The sequence below is a fragment of the Rutilus rutilus genome (genome assembly GCF_951802725.1).
Source record: "Rutilus rutilus genome assembly, chromosome: 22".
NCBI classification, from domain to species: domain Eukaryota; kingdom Metazoa; phylum Chordata; class Actinopteri; order Cypriniformes; family Leuciscidae; genus Rutilus; species Rutilus rutilus.
Genome location: NC_140227.1, coordinates 25,616,386 through 25,632,928, shown reverse-complemented (window position 1 = coordinate 25,632,928; position 16,543 = coordinate 25,616,386). Strand labels below are relative to the sequence as shown.

Below are 16,543 nucleotides of genomic sequence, written 5' to 3'. Positions count from 1 at the left end.
AAGAAGCAGCAGTATGCAATTTTTTGTCTTTACTGAACAACATACCGAGAAATCAGTGGCTGAGGGACTTATCAGAAAAAACACATGGATTTTTTTTTTTTTTTTGGACTTTGGATTGGTCCATGAGTCTAGTCACTGGTTTACAACGTCTCTGAAAGTTGAAGAAAATGTACAGACCTGAAATGTATGACACTTGTTGTCAAGATAAAAGTATATATACTTTTATATAATTGAACCATTTTGATTGAATCACTAAATATTTTTACATGGCGCAGGATAACATCACACTGGCCTCGCAAAACTAGAGAGAATATTTATTGTTGGCTTTTAGTGTCAATACACTTAATACAGAGAAGGAGCGCAATCCAACCCTCTCCATTGATTTTGTATTGCGTGAAGCTGCTTCCTTGTCATTTCTTGCTTCTAACAAAAGACAGAACAATGCATAAAAGCTGCTGTGTGACTGACAGAGTGTACAGCAATGTAAAGGGTTGAATTGTTTCCCCCCCATCAGTGGGCGCGGTTTTCAGATTATGACGCGTGTCATCATGAACCAATCAGTAGACGATCTTCTACATGAAAACAAATCGCGTTTGGTCCAGAGCGCATACCGTAGGCAGAGCCCACTGTCAATGTCAAAAGGAGAACCTAAACGGATTTTTCCATTTTAAACCCAAAAACATGACATTTTAATTAACGTCTTGGTAGTGCTTAGCAAGAGGAATAGGTGTGGATGATTAGAAAACTCCTACGAATTGCAATGTTTGTTTAAAATAACTAGAAATCTTCCGTCCGTCCCTGGATGCTGGCGAAGGATTATTAAACTTCACGGTTTTCCTGTCACTCAAACCGCCGTACGTCATCATGTGGGCGGGCTCCCGTTTGCTGTCAACATTCATGCGGGATGTGCAATGCTTAACGAACATGCATAACTTTAATACAGATGCTTAAAATGGCAAAAGGGCGTTTAATGACTTTGAAAAGCCTGTTTGTGTGGTGAGCCTGTGTATTTTAATCGTTTTTATTATGGAGTAAATGGATAGACAACACTGCGGAGACGTCTTGGCTAATCATGAGTCACTAATACAGTAAAGATCTGGTTGCATGCTCTCCTCCTGTAATCGACTGGGAAGCAGAAGGTTATTCAAAATTCCATGACAGTATCATAAATAGATCATAGGTCAACAACAACAGATGACAGAATGAGGAGCCGCAGTAATTCAGGAGTGAGGTTGGATGGATTTGCCAGACTTGTTCATGAAACAATATTATGTCACCAGGTTTGTTCAAAACATGATTTGAGGATTCTATTCTATTCTATTCTATTCTATTCTAGTCTGTTTTTATTTTATTTTCTCTAGTGTGTTATACTGTATGTCGTGCTATTCTATTCTATATTCTTTTCTGTTTTTTTGATACATTCTATTCTGTTTTGTTCTATATTATGTTCTATATTCTGTTTTGCTATATTATGCACTAATGTATTTTATTTTACTTTACTGTTCTAATCTATAGGCCTATGATACATTATTTAATATATTCTGATCTATTCTTCTATATTCTATTCTGGTCTGCAGTACTGCATCCTGAACTATATTGTCCATTATGTAAAACTGAATTATTAAAAGATTGGTAAAACAATTTTTGAGAATCAAAATCTAGTTCAAATAAAAAACACGGGCATTTCTAGTTTCTTGTGGTTGAGATTCTTCTGTACCATTGGGGCCATTCTGACAGGAGGAATCTAAAAATAAATAAGGCTTGAACAAAGGTCACCTTTAAATAACTTGTGAGTGAGGGAATTTTTGGTTTTATCTGTAGCATGTTAGAATTCTTTTAAAAGCTGAGCTGATGCTTTATGCACAGCACAAGAAACTGCATAAGTAACTAACAATAAGTGATCACCATAACTATGTTTGATTATTTATTATATGATTTAACATTTTCACAGCAGGCATCTAGTGTTTAAAATACCATGTATAAAATATATAAATGCTCTGAGAATTAGCATAACAAATCAGACTTATATTTTAATTATATGGTGTGAACTAATAAAGATGGGTTTGACCTCTCCATATAGAATCCAGTGACAGGTCTACTGCCAGCTAGCGAGCAGCAGAAGGATGCCTGGGTCCGAGATAATGTTTACAGCATCTTATCAGTGTGGGGGCTTGGCATGGCTTACCGCAAAAATGCAGACCGCGATGAGGACAAAGCCAAAGCCTACGAGCTTGAGCAGGTGACTAGAACTTCAAAACATGACCACCTGTTGCAGCATTGTTAGTAGTAGATTGCCGTTGACTACTGTATAACAGGTGGTTGGATGATTGCTTCCACTAGACTGTACATACCAAAGACTGTAACACCTTCTTATAATGTGGTCTTAAAGTCTTATTATGATTGATTCATGTTCAAAAGTTTGGGGTCAGTAAGATTATTTAATGTTTACAAAGAAGCCAAAAATTTTTACATGTTTTTTAAAGAAGTAAAACCTTTAAATATTATTAACATTTTAAATAAATGTTTTCTATTTTAATATATTTTAAAATGTAATTTATTTCTGTGATGCAAAGCTGAATATTCGAAAACATGATCCCATTACAGTCACATGATCCTTCGGAAATTGTTCTAATATGCTGATTTAATACATATATATATCTTGCAATTTTTGGTAAATATAAATGTATTCAAAATATTGTGCTGCTCATTCCTTCCAGATAAAGTCACTACTTGCATTATTAATAAAACATGTTTTTCAGAGTGTGGTTAAGCTAATGCAGGGGTTGCTGCAGTGTATGATGAGACAGGTATGGCATTTAACTCTGTGGTCTTACTCATTTGTTATTCTAAACCCATTCATTTGAGCTAGTTTTTATTCTTTATTTTATACATTAGTTCATTGATTTTCTGCACTCATATGAACACACACGTCTCTGGCCTGGCTAAGCACGTGCATATTACGGCAGGTGGAAAAGGTAGAGAAGTTCAAACACACACAGAGCACAAAGGACTGCCTGCATGCCAAATATCACACACCCACCTGTGCCACAGTGGTTGGAGATGATCAATGGGGGCACCTTCAGGTCGATGCCACCTCACTGTACCTGCTCATCCTGGCTCAGATGACCGCCTCAGGTGAGAACGACAATTGATCCTTAAAAAGAAAGTTCGGTCAAAAATGAAAATTCATTCATTCAAACATTTACTCACCCTCATGTCATTCCAAACCTGTATGACTTTCTATCATCTGTGGAACACAAAAGACGATTTTGAATGTTTTTGGTCCATACAATGGAATTCAATAGTCACCAAAACTGCTTGGTTTCAACTTTCCAGTATTGCTCAAAATATCTTCTTTCTAGACAAAGAGGTTTGAAACAACATTTTTAGATGAACTATGCCTTTAAAGACCCATTGAAATTTCTTGACCAGCACAGTTTTCTTTTCTGTGTCCGTAATGAAACATGAAATCCAGGGTGGGATGTATCAAAGGATTTGCTTGTCATATACATCTTTACTCGCATTTTCATTCTAGAGAACCTTTGATTGGACAAAAATATGTATAGTAATCGTGTTTTTGAGAAAATCACTATAATTTTTAAAATTGTATATGTTATAAATACAAATTTTTTACGAGTACTTGTAGCCAGGCTCTCAAAAATCTGTTTGTGCAAAAACTACGTAATCTACGCAGAATTTAAACGGCTATCATTTGCAAATTCTCTACATCTTTCACACCTTTGTTTACTAATTACTTTGGTACATTTAAAAAGGTTTTCAGCTGCAAATCATAGTTAGCACAGAATTTTGCAGATTTCCCCTAAAAACTAAGGCAGAATATGTGAAAATAGTCCACAGATTCTGTATAGATTTGCCTCAAAGCTGATTTGCCATGGGGTCTTAAATGTAGCCTTTGACAGTTGTGTTGTGCTGTAGAGTTTCTAATTTTCAGCAACCATTTTCATTGTTGTTGAAATCATATCGCAGGTCTGCGTATCATATCTAACTTGGACGAGGTGGCGTTTATCCAGAACCTGGTGTTCTACATCGAGGCAGCATACAAAGTGGCTGTAAGTTCTCACTGGTTTAACAAGAGGTTATACTGTATACCAGAGCTGAACTGGGATCACAGCCCTGTTCATTTTCCCCTGCAGGATTATGGGATGTGGGAGAGAGGAGACAAGACCAATCAGGGAATTCCCGAACTAAATGGCAGCTCTGTCGGAATGGCTAAGGTAGGAGAGCCATCTGTTGGTCTCTATGTTCATTCAGAAGTTGATTTTGATTTAGTTTGCTGTTCATGTTTTCAGGCAGCTTTGGAGGCCATTGATGAGCTTGACTTGTTTGGAGCTCACGGAGGCCCAAAATCAGTCATTCATGTTCTCCCAGATGAAGTAGAACACTGTCAGGTAAATTAATCAGAGTTTGTACCTGCTTCTTAATTCGTTTTTATTTTACAGACCAGAGCTGCGTCTCCCAAGTGCGTCATATGTCAAAGGAGATCATAGAAGCCTTTGGCACTAATGGTCTCTATGATCTACTTAGGCTTACAATGGTTTTGGGAGATGCAACCCAGGTTATTTTTAAGAATGATTCACAGTTAAAATTAAATTTCTTCAATCAATAAGATTTCCTGAGTCAAACATCTTGTTTCTCATTGTGTTTCTAGTCTATCTTGTGCTCCATGCTGCCTCGAGCTTCCACCTCTAAAGAGATAGATGCTGGTCTGCTCTCTGTGATCTCCTTTCCGGCATTTGCAGTGGAGGATGCAGATCTGGCCAACATCACCAAGGGTGAAATCATCACCAAGCTGCAGGTACTGTGGTGTTGCGGGACAATCCATCTTAAATGTCTAATAAAATCTATTAATGGACCATTTTTATCGAAGAAAATGTTGTAATGTTTTTTCTGAGGGGTACCTTAGTAAGTATAGTGTACATGCAGAACATTTGACCTGTTAATTTGAAATGTATCTTAATTTTTTTTTTTTTTTGGGAGCGAGAATGTGTGAGAGAGTGTAATTCTTTAAAATGTATTATTTCTGGTGGGGGGGAATTAAAAATGGTTGCTTTTGATCACTTGAGATGGAATTACCCACAATTCTATTTCAATGCGATTGTTTTCGTTCGCAAAACATTTGTTTTCCCCGGAGAAACAGTGCTTTTGCGAGCAAGTGCAAAGTTTCTCTGGGGATCGCAATACTTTTGCCAAAGAATGCAGAAGTTTCGTGAGAGAATGCAAAAGTTTTGCGAGGGAACACAAAAGCTTTGAAATATGATATCATATTTTTTTCCATCACCATTTCCCCTTAGAGGCTCTGTAGTTTTCAACTGTGGTTTCTATTTATTAATTACAAGCTTAAGCATATTTTAATAATTTTAGGGACGTTACGGTTGTTGCCGATTTATCCGAGATGGATACAGGACCCCGAAAGAGGTAAGCAGATTTTACACAAAATAAGTATTTTGTGGCTAGTTCTCTATTAATGTGACTGCATGCATTCTATATTTTTATGGTTGTGATAGGACCCCACTCGACTTCACTATGATCCAGCTGAGCTGAAGCTCTTTGAGAACATTGAATGTGAGTGGCCAGTGTTTTGGACTTACCTTATTCTTGATGGCATCTTTAATGAGGACCATGAACAGGTATGAACAGGCTATCCTGTAAACCATCTTTAGTAAGAATTATGGCCACTAATTGCGTAGTGATGATTGACGGCTGTGTCATTCCTCATAGGTGCAGGAATACAGAGAGGCTCTTGATGAAGTTTTGATCAGGGGCAAACACGGGATTCGTCTGGTGCCTGAACTCTACGCTGTACCTGCTGACAAAGTGAGTTTCAACTTTTTAGAACTAGTTTAGTTACTCATATCAGGACCATGCACATTTCATAAATGTCTGATTTTCATCTGCAACAAATTATCATTTGCTGTCATACATATTTATTATGTCAAAATACTAATTTTTTACTGTGTAAAGATGCAATTGTGCCTAAAATCTGAAAAGTGATTCAAATGTGTGTTTGCAGTCTGGTCAGTAAATGTGACAAAAAAACAATTCTGGGTAAAATGTTTTAATCTGTTGCTCATCTGTGTGTTTGTTTCCTGTTCAGATTGAGGAGGAGTATAGGAATCCTCGCTCTGTGGAGCGTGTGGCCTCTGGACAGCTCCCGCATATGTGGGGCCAGTCACTGTATATCCTGGGCAGTCTGCTGGTTGAGGTACTGAAGCCTGGAATGACAGGATCCGCTTTCATATTAAACGTGTTATATGTAATCTGAAAATGTATGAGATATCATGTCAACTGTTGAAGTACTACCTTTCACACATGTGAAATATCAGTCATGACAAGTAGTTTTGGCATGGAAATGAATATGGCAATGTTAATATTTTTGGTCTCGGTGGACTAGACCTGCTATGCATGCTGCTGCTGCAGAGCAAGAACAGACTGGCTACTGCCATTAGATACACAGACACGCTGCTGTGAGCATGTAAGATATGATGCTGCTGCATCAATAGACATACGTGAATCCCAGGCAGATCTAGACAGGTGGAGCTGGGGGAAGTGGAGGGTGTCAGAGGAACTCTGATAGTGTGCTGCAGGACCAGCTTACATCAAACACTGAACCAGACTATTTAAATGTTAAGCAAGCAATCTCATTTGGCGGCAGAACCAGCAAAGGTCAATCAGCTTGCCATGTGGTAATGGTGTGATTACTTGCAGATTACATGTAATGAATCTGTCAGTCTGCGCCATCTGAACTAGATATTAATGTCAGTGTTTCTTGTGCAATCCTTAATGTTTTATCTATTCTGCTCCTTTTGCTATTATTTGACAAATTATTTCTTTTTATCAGGGGTTTCTGGCCCCTGGAGAGATTGATCCTCTTAATAGACGATTTTCTAAAGAATTCAAGCCAGATGTTGTTGTGCAAGGTTTGTAAATATTATTTCTTATTTTATAAGGACAGTTATGCAGTACTTATCAAGACACAGACCAATTTGTACAGTTTCTTAAATTGTGTAGAAGTTTTGTACCTGTTATTACCTAGTATATAATATTATGCCATACACAATAGTTTTACAACAAAATTAGCAAGATATAAAGTGCTACAGGATACAAAGGAAATAAAGCGATAAAGGGCAAAAGTTGCTCAGTAAGGGAGTGACAGCTCAAATGAGAATTAACTAACTTTTAAAATGATTATATTATCATATTATTATCATACCAATTTCTGTGATATCTAACAAAGGAAACAATGATCACTGTGTTTGAGTGAGACAAAACAACAAATATCACAACACATCAGAGAATTCATCGAACATTTAGCCTGCTGTTTTTCATGTAAAACATAATAAACTATATAATATTATAGCTTTATGATATGATTTCCATCTATAAAATGTGTGAGTTTAATATTTTATTAATATTTTAAATTAGGGGATATGAAAATCTGCCACATACTAGGAATGACCCAGCTGGTTGCTTTGGGCTGAAGCAGATTCGGTTCATTACTAGAATCTTGACGCTATAATTTACTGAACAGAGAAAATTGACCTTTTGCTAGCAGCTCTATTTGTTCTGTTTAGTGAGTGTAGTTGCTGAGTCAGAGCAGATCCAGCAGCTTCTGAGGGATCATGGGATTGAGGTTCAGACTGTCTCTGAGGTTTTGCCCATCCGGGTCATGCCAGCTCGCATCCTGAGCCACATTTATGTGAAACTGGGTAAGTGTTCAGATCTACCATGACTAACAGGACAAAGCTAGATAAACGGCTGCATCTGTAGAATTGCTTTGAGAAGAAGGTATTTAAGGTTCTAGGTTAAATTAAAACCATTTCCTTTCTCCGTTGCATAGGTAACTATAAAAAACTGAATCTGAGCGGGCGACCATACAGGCACATCGGTGTCCTGGGAACTTCAAAGTTTTATGTGATCAGAAATGGTACTTACACATTCACTCCACAGGTAAATACGAATTATCTCACATGGCAGGAAATCTATTATTAGTAGAAGACCTACTGCACAGTCATAAAGTCTAATAAAAGCAATACAACTTTTGTATTTCAACTTTTTTTTTCCGCATAGTTCATTGACCAGCATCACTTCTACTTGGCCTTGGATAACCAGATGATTGTAGAGATGTTGCGGACAGAGCTTGCTTACCTCTCTTCCTGCTGGCGGATGACTGGAAGACCGACCCTCACGTTCCCCATCACACAGAGCATGCTGGGTAGAACTACTTCTTGTTGGTATCCTCAGAACATATTGTCACAATCTGCAAAAAATAATATTAACAGTTTCTTTGTTTCTATTATTGGGTCAGTTGAAGATGGTGACAGTGTTGACCCCTGCATTCTGTCCACCTTGCGGAAGCTTCAAGATGGCTACTTTGCGGGAGCAAGGTCAGACAGTTTGTGACAATAATAATAAAAAGAGATTTGTATAGTATGATGTTTAAGGAACAGATGTGGTTCATTTCAAATCCCTGTGCTCTTTAGGGTACAGATGGCAAACCTCTCCTCGTTCCTCACCACCTCCTTCCACACCCAACTCACCTTCTTGGACGCCGACTCTGAAGAGGAGCTGCTAGAGGAGGATGAGGAGGAAGAGGAAGAGAGTTTTGGGCCCTCAGGTATCCCTACCGACTGACACACAGCTGCTTTGTAAAGAATCTGTCCCCCAAAAATATATACATACCTTTACCATTGTATTAGAAATACTCGCGAAGCAAGCTGAATTCCTTTTTTGTAAAAAACATTTGCAATGTTGATAACTGTGGAAATGCCTCATTTCAGTCTGTGAAAAGGTTCCATTGTTAAATAAAACTATTAAAGCTGAAATAAAATAAAATATAAATGAACTAAACTTAAAAAAATTTAAATCTGAATTGTTGCTTTGAACTGAAATAAATAAGTTGAAGTTCTAAAATGAATAAAACTACAGCTTAAAAGCTAAATAGAAGAAAAAAAAGTATGAATAATATATTATATATATATTTTTTTTTGCAATTTAGATTAAAATATTAATTCAAAATATTAATAAATAGTATATAAAATAATACTAAAATAATACTGCATATCAGTTATCCACTGATTTTAGAACATTTACATTTTACCTATAAGCTCACTTAGATAATCACAAAAAATATTTTTAACAATAATTTAATAATTTAACACTGATAAATGTAACCTATAGCAAATCTCAAAGTGAATATTCCTTTTTCATACTGTACATTATAATGTTGTGATGCCTAAATTAACATTTTATTTTATTTATTTTCTAGCATTTTATTTATTTATTTATCTTTTATTTCTTGCAGGAGATTCAGTAGACATGTTTGACCAGTATCTCACAGATCTGTTGCACAGCACTGCCACAAAATGCCATCTACCTCCCATCCAGAGGGGGCAGCACCATGTTTTCAGTGCTGAACACACCACCAGGGACATCCTTTCTTTCATGGCCCAGGTTCAGGGCCACAACATGCCCAGTAAGCCCCCAAGATCAATCTTTATTTGTAAAGTTGATTCCATGCTTTCTTTTAGTGGAAGACTAGCCATCTCCTTATATGATGTGCTTTTCAGAGCCTTCCATGTATTTGCCTGTTGCCCCTATCATGAGCAAACACAGGAAGTCTCTGAACCTGCTAGATGTTGCTCAGCACAATGTTTCTCATCACACCAAGGCAAGTCCACACTCTAGCAAGCATAAAGTGAGGAGAATTAAATGAATGCACTTGTATGACACATAGTTTTGATGTGTATGTGGTTTTATCTGCAAACACTCTAGGCTGATAGTGTTGACCTGCACTTGCCACGTGATTCTCATGGGAACACAGACTTTGCCTATCTGGTCAATCAGCTAAAGCGTTGTCCAACCCTTCAGGACCAGGCAGATATCCTCTATGTCCTCTATGCTATGAAGTAAGACCATACATACAAATCAACTGTACATATCCATTCTAATATTTTGTTATTTAACACAGCCATTTTAATTGAAATCAGTTATTAAATCATTCTCTTTGTGTGTGTTTAGGGGTCCGGATTGGGTGGTAAATCTGTCAGGACAAGGTGATGCGTCGGTTCGCTCTCTTCTCGAGGAGCTTTATGTTCGGGCCGGAGCGTGTAAGGAATGGGGCCTCATCCGCTACATCTCAGGCATCCTGAAGAAGAGGGTGGAAGTCCTTGCTGAAGTGAGACCCAATGTTAATCAATGCATTTTTGTCAACTACAGGCACTTTTATGTTTCATGTGTTGAAAAAAATTATAATAATCTCTCTCTCTCTCTCTCTCTCTCTCTCTCTCTCTCATATATATATATTTAATACTTCTTTTAATTAAAAGAAGTTATTAAAGACTTAAAGTTATTAAAGATATGAAGATATGTTATTAAAGATATGAAGACTTTATTAAAAAATGCAAAACATTTTTTTTAAATATATATATATATATATATTATTCTATATTCTAAATATATATATATTTTTTTTACACTTATCATTGAAAAGTTTGGGTTTGGTAAGATTTTTACATTTTTTAATAAAGAAGTCTCTTATGCTCATCAAGGCTGCATTTATTTAATCAAAAATACAGTAATGTTGTGAAATATTCTTACAATTTAATATATTTGTATACATTTTTATAAAGTAATTTATTCCTGTGATGGCAAAGCTGAATTTTCAGCATCATTACTCCAGTCTTCAGTGTCACATGATCCTTCAGAAATCATTCTAATATGCTGATGTGCTGCTCGAGAATAATAATTATTATTATTATGCTCAAAACAGCTGTGCTGCCTAAAATTGTTATGGAAACCATGATACAAATTTTTTCAGGATTCCTTGATGAATAGAAAGTTCAAAATAACTGCTTTTATTGGAATCGGAATCTTTTATTATATTATAATTGTCTTTACTGTCATTTTCGAACAATTTAATGCCTCCTTGCTGAATAAAAGTATTATTTTCGTTCTTGCTCTAAAAAAAGAATTCCAAAATTTTGAACAGTAGTGAATGTCACATTAAAACTATCTTGGAAACTTTTTCCCTCATTTATTCATCATGTGTTTTTACTACTTTTTCAGACTCAAATTTTAATCCTAAACTATGAAAATACATAAAATATAAATTACTAGATTTATAAAACATAAATAGAAACAAAATAATCTTAACAAAGTTTAAAATTTATTTATATCAGTTTGACCTTCAGTGGCATTATTTCCACCATGACCAACAATTTTGCCTCTAATAGTTTTTTGTTGTTTGTTTATATGCACACAGGCTTGTACAGATCTGATCTCCCATCATAAACAGCTAACAGTGGGTCTTCCTCCTGAGCCCAGAGAGAAGGTCATCACAGTGTGAGTGACTTTAGTTGCCTATAGTCATTTTAGATGTTGATTTTTAAATCATTTTAATATTATCCTGTTACTTAACCAATTCTCTTATTTGTAGTCCTCTTCCTCCTGAGGAACTGATTAGCCTGATCTATGAAGCCAGTGGACAAGACATCAGCATTGCAGTACTCACACAGGTAGCACTAATCTTAAAGGGATACTCCACTTTTTTTGGAAATAGGCTCATTTTACAACTCCCCCAGAGTTAAACAGTTGAGTTTTACCGTTTTCGAATCCATTCAGCCGATCTCTGGGTCTGGGGGTCCCACTTTTAGCATAGCTTAGCATAATGAATTGAACCGGACAAGACCATTAGCATCTCTCTCAAAAAAATGATTCCTATTTAAAACTTGACTCTTCTGTAGTTACATCGTGTACTAAGACCGACGGAGACGGAAAGGAAAAGTTGCGATTTTCTAGGCTGATATGGTACTGCAGCAAAGTTTCTTGATTATTACGCAGGAATGAGAGTATAGTTCCTAGCCATATCAGCCTAGAAAATCGCAACTTTTCCTTTTCCGTCGGTCTTAGTACACGATGTAACTACAGAAGAGTCAAGTTTTAAATAGGAAAAATATCGAAACTCTTTGTTCATTTTTTTGAGAGAGATGCTAATGGTCTTGTCCGGTTCAATTCATTATGCTAAGCTATGCTAAAAGTGGGACCCCCAGACCCGGAGATCGGCTGAATGGATTCGAAAACGGTAAAACTCAACTGTTTAACTCTGGGGGAGTTGTAAAATGAGCCTATTTCCAAAAAAAGTGGAGTATCCCTTTAAGCCCTGAGGTAGTGTTGCTTTTTTTTCAATTCACTTATTAAACTTCTGAATTCAGGAGATCATGGCGTATCTGGCCATGTATGTGCGCTCTCAGCCATCTCTATTCGGAGATATGTTGCGTCTGCGCATCGGGCTCATCATGCAAGTGATGGCTACAGAACTTGCACGCAGTCTACACTGCTCAGGTACAACCAATCAGACAATGCAAATCTTTTCATTCGCTTACTGTAAATTCACTGCAATGAATCTGTCCTCTACAGGTGAGGAGGCGTCAGAGAGCCTGATGAGCCTCAGTCCATTTGACATGAAGAACCTCTTACATCACATCCTGAGCGGGAAAGAGTTTGGTGTAGAGAGGAGCAGTGAGTATTATTCAACCTTAGTTTTCATGCTATTTACTCCAGCAAATATTTCTGCTGGTCTGTTCCTTAATGATTTCCCTGTATCGTGTGAAAGTGCGTCCTATTCAGTCTTCAGCTACAAGTCCTGCCATCTCCATCCATGAGCTCGGACACACGGGGGCCACCAAGACAGAGCGAACGGGCATCAGAAAACTCAAGACTGAAATCAAACAGGTTGAGTGAAATAATTTCTCAAGTGTTTTAATGTTTCATTGTTTCCCTGCCATTTAAGATGTTATAAACAGATTTCTTTACTAGTGTACATTAGACAGTTCCCTCTGATAACAGATCACTATAAATTGTAATGTGGACTCATTTTCTGTAAAGCTGCTTTGAAACGATGTGTATTTTGAAAAGCGCTATACAAATAAATGTGACTTGACTTGACTTGCATTTAAATAACATTTATATTATTTTGTTTTCAGCTCGATGACTCCAGACCCATAAGCGTGGGTTGAGTTTGTAAAATTGTTTTTTTCAGGCATGCTCCGCAAATACTTTAGATTAGTTTTTTGTGTGCAGAGACCATTCTGTCTAGATGTCACAGCACATTTGTCGAACCATGAAAGTTCTGAGTAATGTTCAGTTTGCTCATATCATACACATCTTGAAGCATCTTTTTTGACTGTAAGCCTCTCTGTATGATGCCTCAAATGTTCATTCGTCTGAAATACTTTCCATTCTTATGTTCATTATAAATGTTTGTATGTTCTGCTTTTATCCTCATAGATCTTTACCAGCAGTCATTCCATCAGCAGTAATTTCACATCCCCGCGTTCCACGGTAACTCAAAAAAAACAAAAAAACAACAAAAAAAAAACCCTCTCCGTTAACTCCCGCTCTCCACTGTTAAATACTTTTCTTTCTTTCTTAAAAAAGAAAAGAAAAAAAAAGGCCATTTAAAAGATTAAAGATTAATTTATCTTGTAGGGGTTAATTCAACTCATTGGCTCTTGATAAAAAAAAAAATTCAGTGCTTCAGATTAGTTATCTGAGTTGAAATGGGACAAACTTGCAGCCATAACAGACATTTAACATTTGTAATATGTGTCACAGTCTTGTCTTGTTGTGGTCATTTCACTCACCTAGCATGGGCTGACATTATGACATCCTTAGCTATAGCTATTTGTCCTAGTTTTTGCTTACTAAACCATAAGAGCTGTCACTTTTAAACCGACGCCCGTCATTGTTAGCTCTGCCTTTGCACATATCTTTGATATACTGATGATGGAAATGGATGCGTGTCTGTAGCGATGCAGCAGCCCCTCCACTCCCAGTGGGATCCTGTCTCCGACCGGTACAGGCGACTCACACCTGCAGTGGGAGGAGCGCCAGGGCCAGTGGCTGAGGAGACGCAGATTAGACGGGGCCATAAACAGGGTGCCCATGGGCTTCTACCAGAAAGTTTGGAAGATTCTCCAGAAATGTCACGGCCTCTCTATTGCCGGATACGTCTTGCCTTCCTCCACCACCAGTGAGGTGCATACATACGCCTGCACACACTTACACACTATAATGTACTGAGCCTCTTAACTACCGTTCAAAAATGTTATTGTTTTTACGTGATCAAATAAATGCAGATTTGGTTGAGCGTAAGAGACTTATTTCATAAACACTTAAAAAATCAAACCAACGCCAAACCTTTGAACAGTATTCATATATTTATTTTAGATTTTAGATTGCTATACTATATTATATTGAAACACAAATCTGGAATTTTTCTTGAAATACCTATAACCATGTGTACATTGTCTGTTGTCTGTGTGTATTATTGTAGATGACAGAGGGAGAGATTAAGTTTGCAGTGCACGTGGAGTCTGTACTGAATCATGTCCCACAGCCTGAGTACAGACAGCTGCTGGTGGAGGCCATTATGGTGCTGATGCTTGTGGCCGACATGGAGATTCCCAGTATTGGTGGAATTATTCACATCGACCGCATTGTCCACATGGCCAATGATCTCTTTCAGCAGGATCAGGTATCATCATACTTTTTTTTTTATATGCTGTTATGTGTAATCATAAGATGCTCATTATATGCTGCATGGTTTGTTATTCTCTATAGCAGTGCGCACTGTTTCTGAACTCCCTCAAACGCCAGGATTGTAGTCTTGAGTTTTCTTCTGGGAGCGTACACGTCACAATATTCTTCATTTAAATAGTTCCAGCCCAGAGCATATGCAAAAAAGGGGGGTGTGGCCTGTTTCATTTGCGTTTGTAGTGTGTTGAAACTTGCGGTTATGTTTTGGGGGGCGACATTTCCGAAAACACACTCAAAGCAGTTGACCAATCACGGTCCAGCCAACCAGATCAGAGTAAATTATGCTTTTCGGAAGGATGGGCTTCATAGAGACAGGAACTAAACAGAGCATTACTGACAGACTGGGAAGAGAGGTGCTGCAACAATGTAAACTATGTGGAAAAATAATGTGTGTTTTTTTTTTTTTACATTCAAGCATTTGAATGTAACCTATTCTGGAAGTCCCCAAAAACAAAATCAAGACTTTGAAAAATGGCATAATAGGTCCCTCTTAATGTCATCAAAACTCTGAAATAACACAAATTATGGATTATGGAAATTATTTACTGATGAAAAAAGTTAAACAAATCAAAACTCTTATGTTTTAGATGTATCACACTTACATCAAAGTGGCCTTCTTTTGTCTAGATTCCAGCTTTTGCACAATCAGGTCACTCATACTGTTGCATATGTGTTTTTATTGCAGAGGTCCAACGGAGCCAATGAGTATTTCTTGGAGAAAGATCCTGCCACAGGAATCTGCAACTTCTTTTATGACAGTGCTCCTAGTGGCAGCTATGGTACGATGACTTATCTTTCCAAGGCTGTGGTCACTTATGTTCAAGACTTCCTGCCAAGCAGCAGCTGTCTAATGCAGTAAAGACTGCAGTTCCCAGGAAATCTGTGACCTTCTGGACTGATCTTTGAATGGTTTCATTTAATCTAACTGTGAGAAAAATCATTTGACCTCAGTTCGGTAGCAAAGGACAAGCATCAACAGGGAAGCCACTAAAATATCACAGGATATGTTTTGAAACTAACGGACTGTAGGAAATGGACCACTGTGCTGTTCTGTGTTTGAAGTATACAGTTCTTTTTAAGAACTGTAAAATGCAAATAACTCCAAAATAATTAATATATAGCCTAATTAATTTAAATCTGGACATTTTAAGTATCTTTGTTGGTTGGTTGGCTAACTAATTTTAAAGCATTTATCATTTTATGTTCATAGAAATGTGTTTTATTTTAATTAAATTGGAGCTTAAATTGAATGTCTATAGGCCAGTTCTGGTGATCTGTACTCTGTCTCTAGTTAAAGAAAACATTGTGTTGTATTACTGTAAGCTTTGAGACTTGTGTTTTCCTCCTAACAATATCTTATAACTTATTACATTATAAAAGTACTATGTAATCTGTTATTTAGGCTAACTGGTTCTTCTTATTCAAAGAGTCATACAGTAAACATACAGGCATTACAAAATGCAATACCTCTTGAGATTCATGTGAAAAAATGAAATTATATTCTGTTCTTTTCATGAAAATGCAACGTTCTTCTAACTCATGGTAAAGCCTAGCAAGTGCAAAAGCATTTTTTTATTTTATTTTTTTGCACAGGTAAACTGGCAAATTAGCCGTTTGAAGATTTAGTGAACTGAAAACAGGTTAATACATAGGTTTATATCACGAATCTTATTTATTTTATAGGGTGACAGTTAATGGAGAAAATCAAGAGAAATATGATGGATCAAATCATTTCAATAGCGAAACATGTTTTAGGTTTTGTTGTAGCCTACGTTTTGATCTGTGACATTTGAAAAGCAAAAGGGGCATTTGAAGTTTTCTTCATGGACAATTGATAGTAGGGGAGAGTGGGGTAAAGTGAGACATTTTTTACATTCGTTCCCCTCTAAGCAAGCTAAAATTATATATCAGTCAAATTTACACATTT

The 16,543-nt window shown here is 36.9% G+C and overlaps 1 protein-coding gene across 4 annotated transcripts; it reads left to right on the top strand.

Moving 5' to 3' along the window:
* The first annotated feature begins 605 nt into the window (after positions 1–605).
* On the top strand, positions 606–15,932 carry phka2 (phosphorylase kinase, alpha 2 (liver)). 4 transcript variants are annotated; one of them, XM_084395709.1, is made up of 31 exons: positions 606–1,280; positions 2,081–2,239; positions 2,760–2,807; positions 2,967–3,135; positions 3,988–4,070; positions 4,155–4,235; positions 4,311–4,409; positions 4,670–4,816; positions 5,383–5,436; positions 5,526–5,648; positions 5,740–5,835; positions 6,116–6,223; positions 6,860–6,938; positions 7,593–7,727; positions 7,859–7,968; positions 8,089–8,233; positions 8,327–8,405; positions 8,502–8,635; positions 9,323–9,493; positions 9,588–9,688; positions 9,793–9,926; positions 10,039–10,195; positions 11,282–11,361; positions 11,456–11,534; positions 12,231–12,360; positions 12,436–12,537; positions 12,632–12,750; positions 13,306–13,359; positions 13,828–14,055; positions 14,354–14,554; positions 15,302–15,932. In XM_084395709.1, exons 1-31 carry the CDS (start codon positions 1,203–1,205, stop codon positions 15,473–15,475), a joined length of 3,657 nt encoding a protein of 1,218 aa, XP_084251835.1. In that variant the 5' UTR covers positions 606–1,202; the 3' UTR covers positions 15,476–15,932. The 4 variants fall into 4 exon arrangements, with proteins under 4 accessions (XP_084251835.1, XP_084251836.1, XP_084251833.1 ...); XM_084395710.1 differs by lacking the exon at positions 13,306–13,359 and adding an exon at positions 13,002–13,025; XM_084395707.1 differs by having other exon boundaries at positions 1,092–1,280; positions 4,155–4,409.
* The last annotated feature ends 611 nt before the right edge of the window (positions 15,933–16,543 follow it).

What these genes read in the sequence shown, in the direction of transcription:
- phka2 (XM_084395707.1), top strand. Translation starts at nt 1,203, where the DNA reads ATGAGGAGCCGCAGTAATTCAGGAGTGAGGTTGGATGGATTTGCCAGA. An exon ending in TGCAGTGTATGATGAGACAG is followed by an intron (nt 2,808 to 2,966) that starts GTATGGCATTTA and finishes ATATTACGGCAG; the next exon opens with GTGGAAAAGGTAGAGAAGTT. An exon ending in CATCACACAGAGCATGCTGG is followed by an intron (nt 8,234 to 8,326) that starts GTAGAACTACTT and finishes TTATTGGGTCAG; the next exon opens with TTGAAGATGGTGACAGTGTT.